General features: G+C 42.2%; 1 protein-coding gene across 9 annotated transcripts in view; it reads right to left on the bottom strand.

The window, feature by feature from the left end:
• FAM135A (family with sequence similarity 135 member A) overlaps nucleotides 1-27,371 on the bottom strand; it is a 151,283-nt gene that overhangs the window by 17,309 nt on the left and 106,603 nt on the right. For all 9 annotated transcript variants that reach the window (XM_025186756.2, XM_006127228.4, XM_025186759.2 and 6 more), the window contains 5 exons: nucleotides 25,861-26,021; nucleotides 19,258-19,349; nucleotides 16,922-17,019; nucleotides 4,592-4,743; nucleotides 394-504 (listed from right to left, as the gene is read on the bottom strand). In XM_025186756.2, the coding sequence (XP_025042541.1) occupies nucleotides 394-504; nucleotides 4,592-4,743; nucleotides 16,922-17,019; nucleotides 19,258-19,349; nucleotides 25,861-26,021 (614 nt within the window). The remainder of the gene's footprint in view (nucleotides 1-393; nucleotides 505-4,591; nucleotides 4,744-16,921; nucleotides 17,020-19,257; nucleotides 19,350-25,860; nucleotides 26,022-27,371) is intronic.

Raw genomic sequence — 27,371 nt, 5'->3', positions numbered from 1 at the left:
CCCCTACGCATAAGCATCCAGCACTAGAGGTTGGCAACTTTAATAGACTTCACTGCAAGTGAGGTTATGCAATTTCAGACCCAACTGATGAACAACTGTTAAGACAGCAATAAATAATGATCTCACACTAGTCCTTGGCCCTAAGCAGTGTGGTACTTTCCATTCAGCACACTGGAATAGAGACTATGGTCCAGATTTACCTACCAGAGTACAAACACAATGGCCGATTTATTTCTGAAACAATACTTTGTATAGACAAATAATGCATTGCAAAATTGACACAATGGTAGAACATGCAATTATTTCTCTAAGAAAAGATATTCTCTATTTTTTCTTTGTATTGACTTCTTATATTTACTTATCTACAAGATGAACAACATGAACAAAGCTTACCTGCTTTTTTACTAAGTTTGTACAAGAAAGTTTGCCGTGGGTCTGAATGATCTCGACATGTCAACTGTAATAAAGACCCTGACTTTTTCCACTTCTGCATAAACCAAAGACCTGTACAGTTATACACAGTGAAAGTAAGTATCATTCATCAGTAAAATAAGAACCACTAAATGTCAATTAAATGCATAAAGTCAAAGTTCATACATTACATTCCCCCCTTTTTTCATTTTTATGTTTGCATTATTAAGCCTACAATCATTTTATTGTTCTCTCAGCCATCAATGTTTCCTATCTGATAAATATTTAATAAAAAATGAATATTGTCCTTAGTAAAAACAAAATTAACATTCTTGGTGATACTTTTTTCCTTTTCGCAAAAAAATAAATAAAAATAAAATCAAGATTTTTCTTTAAATATTAACAAGGTAACATACAGATATACTCTCAAGATTTTTAAAATAATATTTCAAATATTTTGATGCTGAAATATCTAACCTTTCTAAAACATAAGAAACTTCAGAAGGGTAGCCAAGTTAGTCTGTAACAGGGAAAACTAAAAAAAAAAACCCAACAAATAGTCTAGTAGCACCTTAAAGACTAACAAAACACGTAGATGGTATTATGAGCTTTCATGGACAAAACCCACTTCTTCAGATGTCCGGAGTATAATAAGTCCAAATCCAAGAATAAATAAGCAAAGGAGGAAAGCGGGGGGGGGGAGGGAGAGGAGAGGAGAGGAGAAGGAAAAGGGGAGGAAGAAAAAAGAGAGTAGATAATTGAAATTGTTACAAGAGACTGCTAAAAACTGTTAGCATCTCCACTGGTTGATTGGTTGGTTGGTTAAGTCATTAAAAGGTGGAAGATAGTGTGTGAGGCACCCTATATCCATGTTCAGACCCTTAGCATAAGAATTGAACTTGTGAATGAAGTTAAGTTCTTTGTGTATTTGGCTTCTTTGGAATTGGTCTGATGCAAAACGGCAACTTGGAAATCCATTAATGAGTGTCCAGGAAGATTAAAGTGTTCTCCAACAGGTTTTTGTGTATTGCCTTTTCAGACATCTGATTTGTGTCCATTAATTCTGTCTCGCAGAGTCTGTCCATTTTGGCCAATATATATGGTAGTGAGGCATTGCTGGCATAGATCACATTAGTGGATGTGTAGTTAAATGAGCCTCTATTTGGTGGCTGATGTGGTTGGATCCAGTGATGAAATCACTTGTGTAGATGTGTGGGCAGAGTTGGCACTGGGGCTGATTGCAGGGGTGGGTTCCTGGATGATTATAATGGAAGTGTGTTGCGTGGTTACTGGAAAGAATTTGTTTGAGGTTAGGGGGTTGTCTGTAAGCAAGAATCGGCCTTTCCCCCAAGGCCTGTGAGAATGAGGGGTCATGTTCCAGGATAGGCTGTACATTGTTGATAATGCATTGGAGAGGTTTAAGTTGTGGACTTTAGGTGATGACAAGTGGAATTCTGTTGTTTTCTGTTCTCGGCATATTCTGCCCACACATCTACACCAGAGATTTCATCACTGGACCCAAGCACATCAGCCACCAAATCAGAGGCTCATTTAACTGCACATCTACTAATGTGATCTATGCCATCAAATGCCAGTAATGCCCCACTGCCCTGTATATCGGCCAAACAGGACAGTCTCTACAAGAAAGAATTAATGGACACAAATCAGATATCCAAAAAGGCAACACACAAAAACCTGTTGGAGAACACTTTTGCATTTCTAATTTATCTTTTCTCAAAGGACTGTCCAAAATTGCATATAGTATTAAAGGTCTGGGAACACCAAGCAGTTTGTTGAGTGCATTTGATATTCAATATTTGAATAGTTTTTGTTACTTTTTATGACCACAAGGATCAAAGGTTGTTTTGGTATGGTGAATTGATGTGTCTATCTGTTTAAAATATTTTTCTTTGAAGATTTGTTGAATTATATCATAGCTAAAATTAATCTTAGAAAGTTATACCTTGAAACATATTTTAACATAAAAACTAGTTCAAACACATTGGTATTGTCATACCCCCTTGCTTTATGAAAATTGGCTTATGAAAATGAATATGCATAATTCTAATACACTTTATGCAAAACAGGTCATTAACATTATTTTTAAAGTTTCAATCTGATGAATGTATATATCCTATTTTTGTGCATGCGTCATTTTTGTACGTGAAGTTAGAAATATGAAGTGTGAATCTGTTTTTAATTCTAAATGTGCTAATGAGAGCCATTTGTGATACTTTAGGAGCTTAATGGCTCAGTACTCAAACTAACAATCCCTGAATGGTTTTATTTTTCCTGTAGCCTGTAGTGGGGCAAAGTGGCTGCACACTGACCCGGAAGGGGAAAAGCCCTTCCGAGAGTCCCAACTGTGTACAAAGCCCAAACAGTGGTTTGTCCTAGAAAGACATGTGACTATGCCACCAGGTACTGAAATCCATCTAGAATCTAGTGCTTTTCAATAGTGACGGAGACTGAACAATGCGTTCCCACCCTGATGGAAAGTCTATTTAAGTAATGGAAAAGAATCAGTCTTTTGTCTTCAGCTGGCTTTGGAAATTGCCTCCCCACCCCAAAGAGGATACAAATAAAGAGACCTGGAATAAAAAACTGTAGTGAAAGGGTGAAGGCAAAGCTGCTGGGCCCAGGCCAGAAAAAGATCAAATATGGCCTGATATATGAATTATTTGGTATCTATTGTTTATTTTAATGTAATAATATACTTTGATCTGTCCGTTTTCACTTGTAATCAATTAAATCCTAGTTTTTATACTTAATAAAAACTTGTTTATTATCAAGACGAGTGTAAATAATTGCTACTGGAGGGGGGAGGTAAAGCATCTCTCTTTCATTGGTCCCTTTTGCAGGCTGGGTTCCTGTGTGTTGCCAAGGGCCGTATAGCTGAGCTCTTCAAGAACTGAGCTGGTTCAGTGTCGCTCTATTGGGGGTAGTTACCCCAACTCTGTGCCTTGACTCCGGGAAACCAGAGCTTCTGACCCAGCGGGGACAGTGTGATGGGAAGTCCCAGAGGGCAGGAAGGTGGGCTCAGTGGCTTAATCTGCACACTGGGTGACAATCCCAAGGGGACTTTTGTGATCTAAGCCAGGGGTCTCCAAACTACGGCCCGCGGGCCGGATGCGGCCCGCGAGGCCCTCTCATCCGGCCCGTGGAGACCTTTTTGTCTGGCCCCGCCTTCTTCCGCGTGCACCAACCGGAGCCAATCAGGCGGAGGGTGGCTGCGGCGGTGGAAGGAGAGAGCTTGAGTCCGAGCATTGGTGTCAGCGGGAGAAACGGGTTCGCAGGTGGCTGCGCGAGGCCCCAGCGCGCGCACGGGACAGCAGGTAGCCCAGGTCAGGGACGGCTCCGCGTGCCGCTTGGCCAGGCGGGCGAAAAAGGGGATTCTCGAAGGCGGGCTCCGGATCAGACCCGGCGGCAGAGGATCGCGGGAGGCTGGACGGAGGGGAGGAAACCCGACGGTGGTTTCTCAGGGGCTAGGAGCGAGGGGCTACTTCTCCGGGGGCGGGGCTGAGGAGCTGGTGCCCATTGCAGGAGGCGGTCTGGTTGCTGTGGCACAGCCTCTGGCTGAACATATTGCCAGGATTATGTTGCTTACAATTTTCATCACATTGCGCAGGTGGAAATGAGTTCTCAGCAGTTTCCCCGTTCTGGAGCCCCTCCTGCAGGACTAGGACAAGCACCACCCCCAATTTCAAACAGTGATTTCTAAAGCCAGAAATGTCTGCTATTTTGGCATCCAGGAAACAATTTCACCATTCACACTAATACAGGTGTTCATGTGTAGTGTATCAATGTGTTATTAAATAATAACTGAATAAAATAATATTAAATAAATAATTAAAAACAACATCCATGTTTTGATTGTTTTTTATTTGGACCTCAAGTGTGTAGTTGGCCCCCGAACTGCTGTTTGATAGTTAATGCGGCCCTCGGGCAGAAAAGTTTGGAGACCCCTGATCTAAGCCATCACATGTATGCTCATATAATTATCTTTTTTCCTATTAAGGTTTTACATTTGCCACTTTCTCCCTTTGTTCTTAAAGGCAGAGTGTAAAAATATGCCTGATTTTCCTAATCCAAAGAATACACAAAGCTGTAGGCCCCAGAAATGCCTACTAATTTTCCCTTGAACAAATTTATCCTGAATTTATGTCATAGAAGCGTTTACCTGTATTAACAAGAGCACTGCTGTTGTAGAGAGTACCGAGATGTGGTCCAGAGAGAGACAGGAAGGTGTGAAGTTTGTTGAGGTAATATTTAAACCGAGGTCTTGTAAGCACTGAACGGATTATTAAATTGCCCAAAGAATGTCCAATAAAGCTATTTAAAAAGAAAAACAAAACAGTGTAAACTGAAACCCTGAGGAGTTTTTTAAATTTGATTTTTCCTTAAAGTGAAATTGTATTATAAATATTTTAAGGAGTAAAGAAAGACATTTCTAGCCTACCTGCCAGACTTGATGTCAAGTTTAAAAACAAAACAAAAACAAGTTACTAAAAAGGTTCAGTATTTTCAAACTGTCCAACTAGTTTAGAGAGAAGTCTTTTGTGAACTCAGAATTAAACACATAAAAAACCCATTTCAGTTAACATATGCCCCAATTTTCTTCAAGTTTACTGTTTCTGAACTAGTTACCAATAGCAACAACTTCTGTAAACATTTTAAATTGGATGTGCATGACCAAATAAAACATCATTTTAGTACTTAATAATTGTAGAGGTTAACTGGATGGAAGCTTAACAATTGCCAACACAACTTGTATCATGCAGATTCTACAAGTAGAATACTTTATTTCTGGTGGAAGCAACATCTCAGGTAGATTTGGAATAAAGAGCTGAATACTTAGCTTTATGGTTCAGTTGTTCCTCTAGAGCTGTGAGCAAGTTACGCTAACTGCAAAAGTCAGACAGCTATAGCTTACAGGATTATATCAAATCTCTTACCTCCACTGGTAAAGAGGAGTGGACCTCTTCTTCTCTTATCTGAAAGTTGGGTTCACTTATCAGGATAAACATAACCCTGTCCTAAGCTCTATGGTACCATACATACATACTCCATGTATATCTCTCTCCTCTTATATTTAAAGCAATTCTTTTGAAAGGATTTTCAATTAAATATGCTGAGAGGTAAACTTACGGCATTATAATGGTGCAATAGAAAGGGGATGAGAACACCTGCAAAGATGAATGGAGTAGTTCACACATCTTAGAGTTATTGTTTCCGGTGGGTGTTCTCTTAGAGCTGAGGACAGCTCACTGAGATGAAGAGATCAAGTCACAGCTTTCTGAGCTTTGTGTGTGGGTATGTAGAAAAGGCATCTCCTTCCATTATCCCACTATCCGTTTTTAAAGGACAACACTGTGGATAAATCTCTAACATTTCTATATAACCATGTATCATTCTTATATAATTTTGGCAATCCACGCACTAGAACCAAAACAGCAATGGGACTCTCGATGGGGAATTTAGTGGTATAATTGGACCAGCTGGAACACACCGCAGGAGATACTAGTGGCCAGCAACACACTGCAGGGAATCTTCATACTCCTATCAGTTCAAGTCTGGGTAAATATCACCCCTGGTGATTATGGATGCATCTTTTCTGTATCAGCTCCAGGAGACTCTAGATAGGGCTCCACCCCTCCTGCGAACCTGCTCAGCCTGGAATCCAAACTATACCCCCTTTTAAACAGGAGCCTACAGAGACTAGAACAACAACACTCTGGGTGAATAAAACAATGTTTGTTGGGAATGTCACTTTTTTTTTTTATTATAAATGGCCCAGATCCAGAGACTGAAATTTCCCCACTTGCTCTGGAGGCAACCCTGTATTCAGGTGCAAGTGGCCTCCGTGATCTCTACTCTACATATCACGATGAGACGGGATAAGAATGACCTGGCTGGGGTTAAGCCTAAGTGTGCCCCACACAGTTCCCCCATATTTGATGCGTGGTATCAGTCATTACTGCAAGAACATATTCCAAGGAGGAGGGCTTGGAATATAGTAGACATTGTACTAGGGGGGACAGGAACCAGGACCGGTGTCCTGATCTCCATAGATCTTGAAGCACTAAGAAATAGTTAGTGCCATTGAAACCCTTCACTAGTCAATAACCAAAGGACAAGAACATCAAATCACTCAGATGGTTCAAACAAGTATAGATACTGAAGACTTAAAATGGCATATTTGACAACACATAAACCATACTTTCTGGGCAGAATTCGCCACCATGAGAGCCATTGCAGATAAAACTGCCCAGGCTCTGTGGTACTCACAACAACAAATCCTTTCCATCATGCTAATGGAAAGGGAAATGGATTGGGTGAAGGCTAAGGATATGATGGTCCTAGCCCGTCTATTGACACAACATTAAAGTAATTTATTCTTGCCATACATTGCTGGATGGCACCAACCACTATATTCTTTCCTTAATGTACAGCAACTGAGCAGGAGCATTTCCATCCAGGTGCTGAGAGCCCAGGATGTACAGACAACTATGTTGATTTGGCCATTCTAAGCACTGCCAGTAATCCAAGGAAAACATATTTGGGTTCCCAGGCTAGCTGGGACATACATGAATATCAAAGGGAATATAATGGACCTCCGAGGGTGTGCCCCACAACAATGGGTGTGCCCCACATTCCCCATATTGGAAGAAACCATGCTCCCTCCAAGCAGAGAATTAGCTACATGTTTTTGGGATGAAATGGATAACTCCATCACCAAAGTGTATTTTAATGGAAAGAATTGTGTTTGTGATGTGGGATTGGAGCCTGTAATATGGCAAAAAAAGGTTCATTCAGATCCCCTGGTCCAAAAATATATGTGTAATATCTCCATACTCCGTTCCCCTCAACTGGTATACTATTTCCCAAAACACAAAGAAAAACAAATTGATATAGAAACCTAAGATATGGTGGACCTTGATCTGGATTTGTCTTTTGGTATTAATTGGACAGGCCTGTATGGGTGGATTTATAATAATGAACAAATTAGTATATTAACAAAAACCACTCGAAGGAAAATCCAAACCAGAAGTTTGGCCATCCTCCATGAGGGAGAAGAAATACTCAGGGTGGCTGACCAGGCAAAACAATTAAGTATTCATCATTGGTATGATGTGTTTATAAGGGTTGGTCCCCTACTTGGTCAGCAGATTATATTTTTTAATATAATCCTTCATCCTATTATTATTTTTGTAATAATCTTGGCTATTATGCTGGTTCTAAAGCTCTGCATGTGCTGTTGGACGAAACGAATGTATTGTAAATTGAAACCACAGGTTGAGATCAAGACCCAGTATGTAGCTTTAAAACAGATCCATAAAATGTAAATGCTGACCACTCAAGAATTGTTCTTGAGAGATCAAAAGGGGGACAATGTGGATAAATCTCTGTAACATTTCCATATAACCATGTATTATTCTTATATAACTTTGTATTAAGAGATTTTATATATACACATATCTTGTTCTTTTACATACATCTTTATGTTAAGCCTTCTTATAGAATCCTTATATTAAGAAACAAAATACAGGACTATGTAGCACTTTAAAGACTAACAAGATGGTTTATTAGATGATGTAATAAACCATCTTGTTAGTCTTTAAAGTGCTACATAGTCCTGTATTTTGTTTCAGCTACACCAGACTAACACGGCTACATTTCTATCCTTATATTAAGAGAAACCTTGTATCCAGTCTTTTCCATAGAAACTTTGTATCAAGCTCTTTATGCTATAGGTCTTAGGAATAGTTAAGATAAAGAAAAATGTCTTTTGCTAGGAGTAGAATAGATCTCTCCCCTTTCCTTGTCCTGTTGAAATGAATAAGGTGTGATTGGAGAATGAAAGGTGAGCACCCCCAGCAGCAGTTGCAAAAGTGAAGAGGGGCTGGGAGCCAGATCCAAGATAATACCTGTGAAGTGAGCTCATTGACATATAGACTGCCTTGGGAGTCAAGCAGCAAGTGCCTGCCCTTGAAAGGACCCTCTTTGAAGCAGCATTAAAAAAGGCGAGGTGATGACTAACTGGCTGCATAAGAGGGATAAATATGAGGCATCTTGCAGAGGGACTCCGGGTTTTCGTCTTGTCAACATTGGAGCATCGATCCAGATCAGCAGAAGCCCGGCTCCATCCCTCCCCTATCTAATTCACCTAGCCTGTGTAGTTAGGGGTGTGTGTGTGTGTGAAAGAGAGAGAGAGAGAGAGAGAGAGAAAGAGTGCACGAGTGTAATGTATCATATGCATATGATAAAGTATTGATTGATCTATGTATGTTCAATAAATGTGGCGTGTTGCCTTATACCCCTGAAAAAGATCCCGGGTGCTTCTTTTAAGCACAGCAACACTTCTAAGTGCTCTAAAATCTGCATGCTTGCTCAGTTTTCTAAAAATCTGCAATGACTTCTGTGTGTGCTAGGTAAGGTTACAGTGACCTTAATTTGGGTCATGTGAGCCACAGATTCTAGAGACATGAACCCTCAAAAATAGATTTTTTTTTCAAAAAGTTTCTAGGTATGTATTTTTTTTTCAAAAAATTTCTTTGTCTGATAGATGTGCAGTCTGGAATGATTATAGCGCACATGAACCAATACAGAAAAAAAAATAGAGAGTTTCCATGCAGTCACTTGTGCTTGCTTGGGTAACTGAAGAGAATGTGCTGATGCCACTGCTCCAGTGAACACCTCACTGCTGACATCACTTATCTGAACCTTTGGGCACCTTTGTAGTGAAGAGTTAGTTATCTCATGTTGCTTGCTACAAAATGTCTCTATTATTACATGTTTTGTGTCTGCAGAAGGGTTAGACAATGAATAGGGATGGTAAACAAGTGTTGGACTGGTTGTTTGAAAAATGTATACTTTACTCACCCTTATGGAAGCAACGGAGAGAGGGGACAAGTGCTACTTTCTGAATTTGGGGCAGTTTAGTGTATTATTTCAAAAGACACAGAGCAGGAAGGTTTGGAACTGAAAGTGCAAGTATCTTGACTGCCGAGGGAAAAGAAATGTGTGGGTTGCCAATGTGTAGATTATAAGCAATTCCTGGATTACGAGGTTGCAGAAGTTTGTGGCAAAGCAAGGACTACAATGACATGGGAATTGCTTACTATAGATTAATTTGTAATTAATTTGCCTAGTAAGCAAACTGAGGGACATATGTGCAACTTCCTAAATGACTTCTAACTCCTTCTACCAACTTAGCTTTTCCTGTTAAAAAAAATTAGGAAATCCAATGGCAAAAGACTATGTTAACACAGCATTAAGGTTATTGTTCCTTTTCAGAATACATAGTTGAACCAAAACTTCTGAAAACTAAGCAATGCATGGTTAAGGATGCCCATGTATACTTGACTTGGCCCTCTGTCAACAATGTCCCAAAATGTACTGTTAACGTATATACTTTTACTTTGCCAACCCAGGAGTTGATGAAATATACATGCTCTTCATCTCCTTTTAAAAAGAGGATTAGGACTAGTACTACTGAAGGATAGAGGGGAAAAACATTAGGTTGCCCACACCACCTTTCCTCTACCTTCTGCAAGCAATGTCTTAATATGCACATACTCTCACTAGCCCTTGGTTCTATAAGGTTCAGATGGCTCTTAGTCTTGACATATACTCACACACTTATTCAATTCCCCAGGAAGAATATCACACATTGCAGAGTAAGAACCACCTCACAGCCTTTTACAATTCCCTTATGCTTTCTGACATGATTATCACCTCACCCTACACTTTCTCTTAACCATTATTAAAGCATTTAAATCCTTTCATTTTCCACTTCAATGCTGACAATGTCCTTTGTAATAAAAGTCCTATACTGATAACCTACATAATTCTGCATCTGAATGATACATACTGGCTCCTGAAGGCACATTCCTTTTCTTGCAAAAAATGAGAGGGTACCAAACACATCTCGTATCATAATCACAGCTCTTACACATGCTTCAAAGTAATTTGCATGTGCCCTCATATCACAAATGCATCTTTACTAAGCAAGCCCAATTATTGTCTCCAGCATACTGATTGCACCTTGAGAGTATGCAAAAAATTCCTATTGACTACTGTCAGACCCAGGGGATCAGAGAGAAGATGACATGGGCAGCCCCCAACCTTTTATCTTTAGGTCCTTCAGTAGTGTTAGATGGAATACTCTAGGTAAGAGAGAATGGGTTGTAAAAGGAGATGAAGAACTTGTACGTTTCAATAACTGTGCATTAGTAGAGCTATGGTACTTGTGTTAACATGGTGTATTAGGGCTTTGCTGAGGGAGGACAGAATTAGGGTACATAGGCAACCTTAATTGTGCATTTCCTGGTTTTCAAGAGTTTTGCACAACTCGGCTTTTTGCAAGGGGATGACATAGCCACCAAGCAACCTTAACTTTATGTTAACACAGGATTTTTTAATTTGTTTTTGCCATTGAATTCATAGTTACGGTAAGTACCTACAGATTTCAAAGGAAATCATGGCCTGCCAGGAATCAGTGCCAGGAACTGATCTAAACAGTCACAGAAATGTAGAGTTGCAAGGGACCGTGAGAAATCAAAAAAAGTCCACCGCTACTAAACCCAGACCACACCGGACAGGAATTTGTCCAACCTGTTTTTTTAAAACTTCCTATGATGGGGATTTTACAACTTCTCTGGACAAATCTTCCAGAGCTTAAATATCCTTATTGTTTAGAACATTTACTAATATTCCATGGCATGTAAAAAAGGGGGGAAAGCAGAGAACATAAGAATGGCCATACTGGGTCAGACCAAAGGTCCATCAGCCCAGTATCCTGTCTGCCGACAGTGGCCAATGCCAGGTGTCCCAGAGGGAGTGAATGGAACAGATAATGATCAAGCGATCTCTATCCTGCCATCCATCTCTACCCTCTGAAAAACAGAGGCTAGGGACACCATTTATGGACTTAACCTCCATGAATTTATCTAGTCTCTTTTATAGTCCTAGCCTTCACAACATCCTCAGGCAAGGAGTTCCACAGATTGACTATGTGCTGTGTGAAGAAGAACTCCCTAGTATTGTTTTAAACCTGCTGCCCATTAGTTTCATTTGGTGGACCCTAGTTCTTATATTATGGGAACAAATAAATAACTTATCCTTATTCACTTTCTCCACATCACTCATGATGTTATATACCTCTATCATATCCCCCCTTAGTCTTCTCTTTTCCAAGCTGAAAAGTCCCAGTCTCTTTAATCTCTCCTTATATGGGATCCGTTCCAAACCCCTAATCATTTTAGTTGCCCTTCTCTGAACCTTTTCTAATGCCAGTATATCTTTTGAGATGAAGAGTCCACATCTGTACACAGTATTCAAGATGTGGGCGTACCATGGATTTATATAAGGTCAATAAGATATTCTCCATCTTATTCTCTATCCCTTTTTTAATGATTCCTAACATTCTGTTTGCTTTTTTGACTGCCGCTGCACACTGCGTCGACTGGGCTTACCCAATAATCAGTAGAGCCACAGAGCTCTTCTGGCCTCAGGGACAGGGACATTAGAGGCACAGAACATGCTACTCTAAAAGCTAATCAAATGTCAGTCCACTCATTGAGGGCCACAACTGGCATTCTTGAAAGCAGTCACAGGAGATAAGTCAAGAATTAAATCAACATGGAAAATAAGGTAGCTTCCCACACTTCAGGTAGATTCCATCAGTTTGACAAGCTACACTGCTATTATAGTCTGGTAGTATAGTGTGACAGTACTAATGTGGTACTGCTACTATCCATGATGTATTAGATCTCTACGAGAATAAAGGGCAATCTTCAGAGATGCCTATCCGGCATTTTTCACAAGGACAAAATTATACATGACGAAAATTAAGAACTATAAATTTGTCTAACTTGAACACAGGAGTTCTGGAAGTCCTTATATAACTCAGTGTCGGGCATACTCCCCTACAGAAGTGTTATTTCTCTTAAGGGTTTTGTAGTGTGTGATATATTTTGATCTTCTGGCTCTACATCATTTAACACAGTATTGTCCTCCAGAAGGTAACCTTTTAAAATGCTGTCTCAGCAGATAGCACTTCACTATCCCTGCACCCTATGGTATTTGTTGTATATTAACTGAATAATAATAGAAATGTCAGCTGGAAAGGACTTTTAATAATTATGCAATTAAAGTTTGCTATTCTCTCTCATATAATTGCTTATGTTGACCCTCATTGTAGGAGGTATGAGCTAAGCCTTCTAATCTTGGAAACCATTCTAAAATAGGAAAAACTTAAAAAACAACAAATAATCTAGTAGCACCTTAAAGGCTAACAAAACATGTAGGTGGTATCATGAGCTTTCATGGAAACAACCCACTTCTTCAGATGACAGGAGTGTTGGAAGTCCAGTTCCAAGAATAAATAAGGCAAGGAGGGACTGGGGGGCGGGGGGAGGGGCGAAGGAAGAGAAGAAAAAAACATGGAGGGGAGGAATAAAAAAAAGAGACAGTGAGTAGATAAGCTTCAGAGGGATAGCTGAGTTAGTCTCTAACAGGAAAAACTTAAAAAACAACGAATAATCTAGTAGCACCTTAAAGACTAAAGAGTTATAAGAGGTTGATAAGAATCATTAGTTTGCACTTGGAAAGGGAGATGACCAACACCAGATTCTACACAAAAGACAGAACTATGTAGCACTTTAAAGACTAACAAAATGGTTTATTAGGTGATGAGCTTTTGTGGGCCAGAGTTCAAGAACCATTAACACCTTCATTGTTTGGTTGGCTGGTTAAGTCATTAAGGTGTGGAAGATAATGTGAAGCCATCTGACATACCCATTGAAACTAATGATTCTTATCAACCTCTTATAACTCTTTAGTCTTTAAGGTGCTACTAGATTATTCATTGTTTTTTAAGTTTTTCCTGTTAGAGACTAACTCAGCTATCCCTCTGAAGCTTATCTACTCACTGTCTCTTTTTTTTATTCCTCCCCTCCATGTTTTTTTCTTCTCTCTGCCCCCCAGCCCTCCGCACAGTCCCTCCTTCCCTTATTTATTCTTGGAACTGGACTTCCAACACTCCTGTCATCTGAAGAAGTGGGTTGTTTCCATGAAAGCTCATGATACCATCTTTGTTAGTCTTTAAAGTGCTACTAGATTATTTGTTGTTTTTTAAGTTTTCCCTGTTAGAGACTGACTCAGCTACCCCTCTGAGGATTCTAAAATAGGTTAGCTATTAGGTGGTGCATAAAGATTAGGCGGTAACTAACATTCTAACTGGCCTGTTACTTCAAGCGTTTTAAGTTGGTATTTCTTTTATCTAAGCCACTTGAAACTCCAAGAGAAGCAGGGAAGAATGAAGGTTCTGTGTTGATTTGTAGAGGGACTATATTCAGAGAACTCTAATTACTTGGTTAATACATGCTTCCTCCAGACATTAACAAGAAGTAGAACTCTAGAAAATGAGAACTAAATGGTTAACTAAATACATACTGAAGTCGTGCTATCCTGAAACAAACATGTAATTGGGTTCTATTTATTTATATACTCAGCTCTAAAGTTAAGAAAATCTGCTAGTTAAATGTGTGGATTAAATTCTGAAAGGCAGCCTTATTAACATCAGAGGAAGGTACATTACACAGATAAGTCATGGAGATATCTGCTAAATGGTAGAAAGAGACTTAAAGGTATTTCTGGTGTTGAAACTCTTATCTGCTCATAACAGCTCTAGATACTGAGTTGTAATCATTTGGACTCTTTTTGAATAGATCACTTTCCCTTTGGACTTTTCCTAAAAGAATGAATGAATAGGGAAATAAGAATCTGAAAGAGTTTGGATCCTTCTAAACAATTACTCAAGGCTCTTTCGACACATGGTTTTTGCATTATAATCTCTTGAAGGATGCTAATGAGGTTTTGTGAAAACAAATGAAAAAGGCATAGTCTGATATAGCTGAAACTGATATCTGATGCAGAAAGTGTATGGATACAGATCATTTACCCTGTGAAATGATGCAGAAGAATGACAAAGAGGAACAGCATGTGCCTGTACTGGGAATGGGCTCTCTACTAGGATATCAAAACTGCTACTTTTTAGATGATGAAGCAGTCCTAGAGTACCTGGAAATAGGTTTTGGGGATATTTTTGGCTGTAAGAAAGACACTCCTGGTGAGTGATTCCATGTGATACTGGGTAGAGTGCCTATTATACCTGATGGAAGTTGTCTTCACTTATTGGCAAGATGAAACCCCTCTAGAAACTGAGTTGCTCTGGTTTCCTTCAGTCTCCTCAAAAGCTATTAATAAGAAAGTTAGATCTTTGAAAAGGTGGAGGAACAGCATTTCCCATAACAGTGGTTGTAGATAGATTTATGTTTTCTCTCAACTTTCATTAAAAATATTAGCCTGCTGTTACTGTTGTGAAGAAAATCTTCAAAATGTGATCCAAGTCTAACCAGTAGAACAATGTGGCTATGTCTACATTGGCATCCCTTTCCGGAAAAGGGATGCTAATGAGACGAGTCAGAATTGCAAATCCACAGGGGATTTAAATATCCCCCACGGCATTTGCATTTACATGGCTGCCGCTTTTTTCCAGCTTGGGGATAAGCCGGAGAAAAGTGCCAGTCTAGACGCGATTCTCCGGAAAATAAGCCCTTTTCCGGAGGATTTCTTATTTCTTGAAAGTAGGAATAAGAAATCCTCCGGAAAAGGGCTTATTTTCCGGAGAATTGCGTCTAGACTGGCGCTTTTCTCCAGCTTATCCCCAAGCCAGAAAAAAGCGGCAGCCATGTAAATGCAAATACCGCGGGGGATATTTAAATCCCCCGTGGATTTGCAATTCCGACTTGTCTCATTAGCATCCCTTTTCCAGAAAGGGATGCCAATGTAGACACAGCCCGTGTGTCTGAGTTTGAAGAGAGCCAAAAATAATAGTTTGGAGGTCTGAATTGTGACCTTATAATAAAAGGCATGATTTTTTTCTTCAAGTGCAAACCACAATATAGCTTTAACTATGGAGCTGGCAACTGGTGCCTCCATGAGTACTGTTCGTTAACAAGGACTGATGATATCGTGTGGCGTACATCTTAAGGATGTTAAAAGGTGGGTAATTCACTAATCATATAGTTGATAAAATTGTTATTGACCACACGATTAGTCAATAAGGGAAGACTTTCCCAGTTCTGGCTTGCGCCTGGTCCAGGAGCTACCCCTGGCTGCTGCTCTGCAGTTTAAATGTAGTAAGAGCAGGGCACACAGGTAGCCTGACTCCTACATTTAAACTACAGAGGCACAGTGGGGGTAGATCCCAAACCCGGTACAAGCCAGGACTGAGCAAGCCCAGCTCAGTCCTGGCTCTGGGGGTAACCCCTGCTGCATCTTTGCATTTTAAATGTAGTAGGAATCAGGCAGCCCAGTTCTTACTACATTTAAAATTCAGAGCCACAGAGAAGGTAAGCTCCTGGACCCAGTGCTGCAGCTCTTCATTTTACATGTAGTAAGAGCCAGGATGCCTATCAGAGGCAGCCGGGGGGGGGGGGGGCGGGGGGGGAGGGGGAAAGGAGGGGGAACACACACACAGGTGTGGAGATGGTGCTAGGGGAAACCGTCTTTTTAAGCTCTTGCTTCCCCTTATATTCCAGAGCCAGAACTCTATGCCCCAACCTATACCTTAACACTTTGCCCCAGGCTGGAGCTCCCTGCCAGAGAGAGCACCCCCGCCTGTATCCCTATCCCTACTCTCTGTCCCAGCCTGGAGCCCCCTCCTGTACCCAAACTCACTTTCAGTGCTTGCACACATCACCCCCTCCTGCTTCCCTCGGCCCCAGCCTGGAGCCCAAACCCCTACCCCAGCTCAGTGAAAGTGGGTGAGCAAGTGACGGAGAGAAAGGGGGCATTGAGGTAACGGGCAGGGTAGATCCTGGGTTGCTTTAATTTTTTTACTCACAAGATCACTTTTTAAATTTCAGAGACCACTGATCAAGGAAATAAGATCCTCCTAATGAAAAATCTCCTTCTTGATGTTCTCAGGTTACTGAAGGCAATACGTTAGGAGGGCCCAGAATCCATTACAATCAGCCCATGATGCCTATAATGCAACAGCATGCAGTGTGCCTAAATCCTTACAATAACATCTTAAAGCTAGACTACCTGAAATGGTTTCAGGATTACAGAGCCCATCACACTAATTCCCACAGTGTGCATCTAAAAGTCAATATATTATCTTCTGGGAACTTCCGTTACTGAGGAAAAAATTCTTCTTTTAAGATGTTGCAGGCTATTAAAATTTTAAACAGTCAGTTACCTGCAGCCATAATATTATTTATAGCTTTTATATTGTGCATTAAAACTTTTTTTGTTATTTATTTTCTAGCTCCGTCACCTAATTTTCTTACTTCCATTTTGGCATATTCTCCCCTAACTGATTATTGTTTGAACATGAATATCAAGTATTTGCATGACAGTTTAGGATAACTATCCATGTATGTTCTAGTGGACATTATATATTTTATAGAAATAAAGTAATATATAATAAAGATATTACCTGATTTTTGAAATTGTTAGGTTGTAAATTTGAATATATTGTATTATTTCATCTAAAAGGCGATCAGTCATGGAATCAAAATCAGCAAAGGTATCGTTCTGTAGAAGGGAAAAATAATTATGTATGTTCCAAATACTGTCAGCTGTTCTGCATTCAGTATAAACTCTTATTAATCAACTATGAAATAATTTAATTCACCTATAAAAAATGCATACTAACTTTAATAACAGAACACAACATTGCAGCAACCCACTGGGTGGGGGCTTTTCGGGAGCAGGGAATAAATGACTGTTTAAACATAATTGTATAGTAAGTACTTCACACTAAAAACACCATAATAAATATTAACAGTACTGATGATCTAACCTCTATCACATATGCACAGTTTTCATCAGCTGGACAGAGAAAAGACAAACCACATAGCCCAGATTAAGCCACACTGTATCTGAAATGATAACAAGGCAATTTACTGTATGCAACAGTAGTAGTTACCGTATGCCGCCATCTTGTTATTTCAAAGTGTGAAAAAATGGCCCTTATTTCAATCTAGGGCTTTTTCTCTATAGCAACAAGTTGTTTTACCTTCCATCTATTAGTGACTAGCTATCTGAAGTACATCTAGAACATTTATTGTAATTGGATAAAAATCATATGAAATGTCAAGCTATACTTTTTTCAAGCTAAAGTCATTCTAAGAAAATCAAAGATATTTAAGATTGGTAATTGCTACTTTTATCATCAAAGTGCCCATACTGAAGTGCAATGACAAAAGAAAAAAAAAGCTGACTATTTTGTGGTTCTCAGATTCTGTTCCATGAAACATTTAACTCTTTTTTCTGCCCAACATGGGCTCCACTCCTGGCAGCTAAGATGGAGAAAAATTAGAAGTAGTCTAAGTCTTTATTGCCTATTATGATGAGAAGTGGAGGGGATTCCAGATTATATTACTATATCTCTGAATGCTCTGTAGAACTGTATCTATTTATATAATATGCATAACTTATAATATATATCTAATTTCAAGGTCATGCCAGTTTGTATAATTGCTTTAGTATATAATAAAATTAAATCTCTGAGGGTATGTCTACACTACCACCCTAGTTCGAACTAGGGTGGTAATGTAGGCAACCGGAGTTGCAAATGAAGCCCGGGATTTGAATTTCCCAGGCTTCATTTGCATCTTGCCGGGCGCTGCCATTTTTAAATGTCCGCTAGTGCGGACTCCGTGGAGTAACGGTAGGAGTAACGAGGAGTAACGGTAGTTCGGAATTGGAAGCCTAGTCCGAACTACCTAGTCCGTGCCGTGCAGCTACACGCGGCACGGAGTCTGTACTAGCCGACATTTAAAAATGGCGGCGCCCAGTGAGATGCAAATGAAGCCCGGGAAATTCAAATCCCGGGCTTCATTTGCAACTCCGGTTGCCTACATTACCACCCTAGTTCGAACTAGGGTGGTAGTGTAGACATACCCTGATTCTGTAAGGGGACCCACTTACACGGACCATTTTATGACCATTGAGTTACCTTATTACAATACAGGCTGAACCTCCCAAATCTGGGACTCTCCGGTCTGGCAACGTTCATGGTCCGGAAGGAAAGAACTCAGATGTTGCTGAACAAGAGTGTCTTGGAGGTGAAGAGCATGAACCAGCTAGGAGTACTGGGGGTGCTGGGAAGTCCCAGCTGGGCTGAAAGGGGCTGGTCCTGTGGTGGGTGAAGAGTCCAGCTCTGGGGAGCCCCAGGCCAGGGAGCCCTTGCAGCGGCTAAGAAGAATCCCTGGTCGGGAACCCAGGTGGCAGCTGAGCCAGCGGCAGGTGTGGGGAATCCCCAGATGGATTCCTGGTGGAAGCAGGGCCAGTGGTGGCTGGGCGGGGGGGGCCGGTGATGGCCAAAGGGAATTTCCAGTCTGGAACCCCAGTGGCAGTGGGGCCAGCAGGAAGCTCCAGCCTAGCTGGGAACCCCAGCAGAGAGGGGCTGGCAGCGGGGGAATCCCAACCAGAAGAGGCTGATCTTGGAAGCCTCAGCATGGGGCCAGCAGCAGGGAGGGAAGCCCATGCTCTAGGTACGCCCACAGCCCAGAGAGGAGCCTTGACTTCCCCTAGTCCAGCAAACTCTGTGGTTCGGGACCTCTCAGATCCTGAGGTTGCCGGACCAAGGAGGTCCAATCTGTAATTATCTGAATGGGCTAAGCAGTCTTCATGTATAGATACTTCTGCAGAATCGAGGTTTAACTTCATTACAATACAATAATAATGGTAATTATGTAAACATTATTTTTTAAAAATGTATACTATTTAATTTTTTGTATGAAAATACTTTTGTTGTTTTTCAAATACCTGATTCCTCTCAGACATAAGAAAATCTATTCGTCCTCCAGGTAGTCCAAGCTCAATGTAAGTCTTCACTAATCTTAGATCTGCGCTATTACCTTAAAACAAAACAAAAGTTCACATGTTTGCTATGACAAAAGTTATCTTTTTGTTTAATAAAGTAAACACTCTACTTTAAAAACAAGACAGATAAAATGGCCAGACAGACAACTGCAGCACTGGCACTCCCCAGAAAACTTATGCTAATTTAAATTTTATCATTTCAGAATTAAAACTCATTAATATTTCTAATATCGTATTAGTAAAATCAGACATAATGGTATAATCACAATCTACAGAAATGACACAAAGCTCATAGCCATTTTAGAAAATGCAAGACTTACATAGTTAAGTTTTGGTGAATATGTTCACAGTATTTTCCATTCGCTGGATGTTAAGGCAGAAAGTAGTGATTTTGATAAAATTCAGTGAAATGAACTCAGACCAGGGGAGGATTAGAGAATTTGAGGGATGGCGGTGAGGAGTAAAAGATTGGTGAGAAGCAGCACTACAAAAGGATAAGTAAAGTACTAAGGAAAAATGGATTATAGAAAAAGAGGTTACTGACCTGTTCAGTACCTGCTGTTCTTCAAGATGTGACTTACACATCCATTTCACTCTTGGTCTCCGCATCCCCTACCACCTGAAACTTTTTCCCTTCTGTGGTACCCTTTTGGTGACTTGAGAGCCTCTGCTGCTATGTGCCACTGTGTACACATAAAAAGGTCAGAGCCACCCCCAGGCCTCCTAGTTTCTTTTTGCTAGGGCAGGAGGATGGTTTGTGAAATGTACATGTGCAACACATCTCGAAGAACAACAGTTACTGAACAGGTTAATAACATTTTTCTTCTTTGAGTCATTGTACATTTAACTCTCCAGTTTTGAAATTCGGAGTGTATTTCAATAAAGACTATAGGACTTGTCCAACTGTAGCACTGTTGTTAGTCCTTAGTGACAGCACAATGTGATACAAACATGTGGACTGAAGACAAGTCTGCCACTGTACAAATGTCCACAACTGGAACATATGCTGGATAATGCTACTGAGGATGACTGTGATCTCACTGAATGAGCTGTGGCCAGCTTAGCAGGGTTATATTAGCCAAATTATAGCACATGCATATACAAAAGGCTGTCCAAGATGAAATTCTCTGATTGGTGGCTGGTTGTCCTTTTATTCTGTCTGCCACAGCTATAAATAAGTGAGACGACTTACGGAGGTACCTGGTTCTGTCCAGGTAAATGCAATAGCTCTTCAAACATCCTTTTTCCCTGCTCAAATGTATTTACAGGTAAGAAAACTGGCTGGTTGATATGCAAAATGAATACCAACATTAGGACAAACCTCAGGTATACCTTGCCCTTAAAGAAGATCACATAGAAAGACCTGACACTGAGGCACACAGGTGTTCTACTCTTCTAGAACAGGTGATGGAAATAAAAAAATGACACCTTCATTGATAGATGTGGCAAAAATCAAGTAGCTAAAGACTCAAATGGGAACCCATATGTTTGTCAACATTAAGTTTTACATTCCTGGGACTATGGGGTCTTGCACCTGATTATACAATTTGACTGGTCTTTTAAAAAACTTTATGGACATTTTATTAGAAAAAAACCTCCCCAAGACCAGCTATTTATTTTAGGGTGGAAAGTTGAAATAGATGCCAGATGTACCTTGATAGAAAACTAACATCTTAATCTAGGTGGTTTCAGGTAATAAGTAATCTAGTATGTGTTAATGGAAGAATGGGAAGGTGATACTCCGTAATGGAGAGACCTGTAGGAAAAACAAACCCACTTAGAGAGGTAAGTAGTACTAGTAGAAGTCTTTCTACTATTTAGCTGGATTTCTTGAACTTTTGAACAAAACCTCTCTCTAAAGTCTAATCACAGAACATCTAAACAAGTAAATGGAGAGACTGCAGGCCTGGCTGCAGTAGATGACCATGAGTTTAGGAGGGTGATGGGGCAACTGTCCAACAGTAGCTTGTAAAGGGTTAATGGAGCCCTAGGGAGACTGAAGAAAGCTGTCAGTGAGAGAGGAGCTAAAAGGAACAGCCAATCTGTGGCTTGCAGCCCCATATAAAAGGAGTTTATATGGCAGAGCCGATGTAGTTAGTTGGTCCCTTGTGCTTCAGGAGGGAGAACTGGCTGCCTTGCAACAGGAAGAAGCTAGCACCTAGGTCAGAACAGGGCTGGGCAGGATTGGAGTCGGGAGAGAGAGAAAGCTCCTGGTTGACTGCTAAGACTGGCATGCCAAGGCCCTGAGATAAGGCCAGAGAAGGTGCTAGGGCTGCAGGGAGGTGGCCCAGGGAAGTAAACTGAAAGGCTGGAGGCGATGCAGCAGCCACCAACAGATCTCTGGCTGGGAGGGACACAGAGTCGTGGGTGGTCCTGGGTCCTCCTCTCATCCCCAGTTGCCACTGAGAAAGTAGCTGAACACTTGGACTGTGGTGCGTTCTTGCAGAAAGGGGTGAGGTACAAAGTGTGGCACAGCTGGAGGGCTGTGTCCTAAGAGGATGCCATGATCTTTGGAATGACATGGTTCCAGGTGGTGAAACATCATAAGGCAATGGTATATTGGCTAGCAGAGCTAATCCGTGGGACAGCCAGCAGGATGCTGGCATGCAGGAGGCTAGCATGGTGAGTCACAACCCATCTCAGGGGGATTAGGTTCAAGTTTAGTATAAATGAGTTTGGAGATTTCACTGATGTAACTGGAAATAGCTAGAAAAAAAGACCACTCATGGTAACTCAAATGACCTACTGGATCATTCTGAACCCCTGGTAGGTAAGAAGCTTCCAGATCTATCAAGGTGGCAATTCAGTGGCTCCCAAACCAAAGAACCCTCTACAGAGTGGAGACAAATGGGCTCCTTCCGGCTTGCTGAGGTAGGACATTGTCAATGAGCTATCTAGGAACGTGAAGGACTAGTTGGCTATCCGATAAGCAATGCTTATCAGACAGTCAAAAGGATAATCAACTAGTAGCTCCCTCCCTTGCTGCCTCTATCAGAAAGAGGCAGCGAGGGGGGGGGGGGGGGGGGAAGAGAAGCTACTTCAAAGTGGCAGCGCCACTTGAAGCCTGGGGCCAGACTCCAGGCTCTACGAGGTGCTGCTTCTTTGAAATGCCACATGCAGCTCGGGGCATCCCCAGGTGCCACATGGTGTTTTAAAGTGGCCGCGTCGCATGGAGCCTGGGATCAGCTGGGGACTCCTCCGTTGACCTCGGGATTCACGCAGCACTGCCGCTTTGAAATGCTGCAGCGAGCCCGGCATCAGGCTACACGCAGCATTTCAAAGCAGCAGCGCCACAGTGTTTCAAAGTGGCAGCACCGCACGGGGCCCAGGATCAGTGGGGAAGTTCCCAGTTGATCCTGGGCTCCACGCAGCACTTCAAAGGTGGATGCGTCTTATAGACTAATTGAATAGTCGATGCAAAATGCATTGACTAATCGATTAGTCAATTAGTCGATATTTAACATCCTTAGTGCTGTTTCCCTTGATCAGGAGCTGAAAAACTCGGCATAAAAATCTGACAGCTTTCTGAAGTTGAAGTGTAAAGCTACCTGGATTCAGATGGAATGTGTAAAAAGAGAATCTAGGTGGGGACTGGTGGATCCTGCTCTGAAGCTGTGAGATATAAGATGCCACTTCCAAGTCAGATGAAGAGGATTCCATTTCCTCCAACCATGGAGGAACTTCTCTAGCTGGTGCCGAGGACTCGTGCAGAGAACCTGGTGATGGGAAAAGTCACAATCATTGCTAGCTTCCCCTTTGAATGGTATTGATGTCTGTGACTGTCTGTGAAATAAGCAGCTGGTGTAGTACTACATGCTGTATCACTGGCATTGGTGTCAAAAGTTTCAATACTCTTGAGGGGTGTGACTCCTGAGCAACCAGCAATACCAGTACTGAGAGAGAGAGTAAATCCCCTGGTGCTGTAAAAGCCACTGGGGTAGTTGACACTGAGAATGACTGCCAGGTGTCCAATGGGAGAAATGCTTGGAAATTGGAGAGGTCGTTCCAGGAATTAAACGCATACCAGCTAAGGAGTGCCTGCTGATTCAAGACCTGCAATTGAAGCCCCCGAGTCGAACAGACCTTACATCTGAACAGGTCCAGCATTTTAGCATCCTTATTTTTTGGGGCAAGACCAGGTTGTCCCTGATGCTCACAGTGGTTAAATGCATCCACTACCAGTGAGTCCCATTGACGGTGGGTATATAGGTGTTCGTACCCCTTCTGTAGCACAAAATAGTGCCTTTTCATACCCTTGGCTGTGGATGCAATGGAGGTTGGGGTCTGCCAGACCATCTTAGTGACTTAAGAGGCAGGGCCACCACTGCCAGGCCACTGGTGAAAGGATATCCACAACAGGATAGGACTCTTGAATCACTGTCTTTGCTTGGAGATTAAAGGCACTGGATCACGAGTTTGTACAGGTCCTGGTGGGTCCTAGAGTCCAGAGAGGGTGGTGATACGGTGGTACCCATCACTGCTTCATAGGGGGATGATGAGGAAGAGGCCACCGGAGGGAATCAGGTCCTCTTGTCTTGCCTGATCGTCATCCCTATCCCCTCTTGGCTGTTGGTTGGGAGGAGGAGAGGACGACTGTCAATGATTGAGCCACCACTGAGGCCTGTGCCTCCGACCATTTGGGGTATTTGATGAGGCAGAACTTGGTGCATGAGTGGAAGGTGCCATTGATGTAGTGTGAGTGGGCAGTTCCTGCCCCAGTGAAAGGCCCACAGGGTCCAAAAGGGCCACTGAACAGGCACTTGTCATTGCAGAGGCTAGGCCTGCGTCGGTGCTGCCGGGACCTCTGGATGACAGTGCTGGGAGCCCTGACGAGAATGGAAGTGGTACTGCGAGCTCCTGGACACAAAAGGATTTCATCTCTGACTCTGAAGTATACGCCTACACCAACTATAGAGCAACTGACTCCAATGATTCTGGAACACAGTACTGAAGTAAACAGGAGTGGACATTTATGGCCGCAAGCTTCCCAGAGTGCCAAAGATTACATTGGCTCCATGGCAGGCAATGGAGCCATCATCAGTGCAGGAGCCACCAGTGTGATGCTCAGTGCCGGGTGGGTCCTATGCGTCGATGCTACCAGTGTCATGGTAATGAGGTGCTGTCGATGCCATCAATACTGGTGCCAGTGCCTATGCCTGTATCGCCAGTGGCTGCAAGGGAAGGTATTGTGTCTCAAAAGGTGACACAACCATGAACTCAATAAGGTCCCGGGCACTCACAAATGTGTTTTGTGTATAGAAGAGTAAAGTCCTCCTCCACCACCATCTGCATTGGGGAGTCAACCGACCCCAGACTTGATGGACCTGCCCTTGGGAGTTGGTCCGGAGTTGACAGTGTCAAGACTGAAGCACTGGGCTGCATGCGGTGGGATAACTTCATGGCGTTACTTGACCTCCTGGGAGGGATCTGCCTCTGTCTGTCTTCATCTTATGTGGCACCATGGAATGCAACCTTTGCTGGGAGGATGATGCCTTCTGCACAGATGAATGGTGCCAATGCCACTCTTTAGAACATGGGGCAGTGTGCTGCACACCACTGGTATCAGAGTGGCTGGTTGAGGCCTAAGTACCAATTCTATGAGGATTAGTTTAAGCTGCTGATCCCTCTACTCTTTCGTTTGCAGCTTATACCCCCTGCAGATACTACACTTTCGCAGATGACCCTCTTCAAGAGGCTCCAAGCAGGTGGCATGAGGATCCCCTCTGAGCATATGTTTGCCACTCTTAGCATACTGCTTGAAACCCTGGGGCTGCTGGGCCTCAGGAACACAGACAATAGGAGGGGGGAGACCCTCCCCCCAAAACGAACTACTCTAAGTAACTTGAAGAACTACTAATTTACACAACAAAAACAACAAAGAAATGCTATGCCGGGGCTAACTACTTGCAAAGCATCTGTCAGAAGCTCTGGCAGAAAGAAGGAACTGAAGCGGGAGTCCAGTCAGCAGGGATATACTTGCTATGCCCTGGGGTGCTACAGCTGACCAGATAGGTGCCACTAGGGAAAATCTCCCTATGACCATGTACATAGCGCGTGTGCACACACACTGGAATGGACATGAGCAATCACTTGAAGAACAATTCTCTCACTACTTAAAAGCTAACTAATTTTAACTTATACTAACTCATCCTAATGAACAACTATAGGTAAAAGAGAACACATAACAGCTGAGGCACTATCAAGGCAGACATGCTAAAGCTCTATCTCAGACAAACTAGTCAGAGTAGGAAGTTAGGGTGGTTGGCCTGTGCATTGCTAAATAGTCCCAGTGTTTGGGACAATAAGTCACAGGATACATGTGCAGGCCAAAAAGGCACTACTAATGGAAAAATCTCCAGTGAAGGGTCCAAGAGGTGCATACACCCCTCAAATGGAGCACTCAGGAATGCTCCTTGAAGAATTCCACATTCTTAATTCACTTTAATGAATCTATTTCTTTTAACTCAAGAGTTCAAAACAACAAAACCAAAGCTTGATCTACATTCTCAATTGATATGTTGTTCAGTAACAACCACCACAGCGTACCATCTAGGCCGTGAACACAGACTACAAGATGTATTCCATCTTCTGCACCTTCGTCGTCTTCTGTGCTGAAATAAGGTGCAGATGAAGCTAGTCTGGAAACATCACTGTACATAAATCCAGGGAGTTTAAGTTGTTTTAATTCCTCTTTAGCCTGGAGAAAACTGGAATAAAACAATGCTTATTATAATTTCGTTATACACCTTATTAAAATCCAATAAATATAGGGTCTGCAAAACCATAAACTTCCCACTGCTTTTTATTAAATATTTCATTTAATTAATTCATATAAAGCATAAAAACCTTTAGCCTAGGCTCAGACATCTATGACAAATTATTAAAAAATGCAATCCAAGATAAATACAAGCAGTGCCAAACTAACAAAACAAGTCACTACCCAAAATCCAAATTTTCCGCCTCAGCTCTTGTGACGGGGTGGGCAGACCCCGCACTAGAATGGGAGGGGTGAAAATCCTCTGGGTGGAGGAAGTCCCGCCCCCCCCAAGCAGACTGGGCATGCTCCAAGTGCTGGGGCAGTATAAAGGGCCAGGGAGCAGCTCATTCTGGGCTGGCCAGCAAAGGGGAAGGTTCCCTAGATGGAGCTCCAGCTGTGTTAAAGCCCATGGTCCAGCTAGAGGGAGCTGAGAGGCCAAGAGGCAGAGACTGCTCAACCCCTACGGACAGCCCAGGAAAAACCACCACCTGGGAACAGAAAGACCCAACAGCTACGTGGGATGATGCCCTGACGGGACTTGTAGGGACCGACCCAGGGAGGGTGTGAGGGCTGCCCCTCCCACTCAGGTATCCTCGTCGCGTTTCGGCAGGAGTCCCCAATGAAAGGGAGCAATAGGCAATCCCTACGCTCATAGGGCTCTGTGTTGGGACCCAGTGGAGCAGGATGGGTCCGGGTCCCCCTACCAGGGGAAAAACCCTTATTTATTGACTCTGGCCTGTAGGCCTTATTGCCCTGCAACCAGGGGCACTTGCTGACTCTGGCCATTAGGCCTTACAACCCTGCCACCAGGGGCGCTTATTGACTCTGGACATTAGGCCTTAATGCCCTGAAAACAGGGGCACTGATTGACCTCGGCCATTAGGCCCTAGGACTCTGGGGTTAAGGACATTTATTGATTGTGACTAAGAGACCATTAGCCCTGTGGAGCAGACTACTGGTGGACTGAGAGTCCTGCACGGAGCAAGGGAGTTATGGACTAGTAAGAAGGCCGGGAGTCCAGTGACCAATCAAGAATGGTGACCACACATCGGAGGAGCCATAGTTATGTGACCAGATGGGCAGATCCCGCCACAACTCTCATGAAATCCTATTCTACCCAAATAAAGTCCCCATCCTCAAACACAAGCTCTCCATGCTCCAAACACCTGTGCAAATTGGTCAGTGAGGTTTATCATATGGGTTCACAAGATACTGAAGTTATTCCTGCCAAGTTCAAAAACAATATGAAATATTAATGTGAATACAACTGGGTTTAATTCTTTCTTAAAGCCTGATCTGA

Source organism: Pelodiscus sinensis, chromosome 3 (genome assembly GCF_049634645.1).
Source record: "Pelodiscus sinensis isolate JC-2024 chromosome 3, ASM4963464v1, whole genome shotgun sequence".
NCBI lineage: Eukaryota > Metazoa > Chordata > Testudines > Trionychidae > Pelodiscus > Pelodiscus sinensis.
The sequence above is the reverse complement of the archived record's forward strand: the minus strand, read 5'-3'. Positions and strand labels throughout refer to the sequence as shown.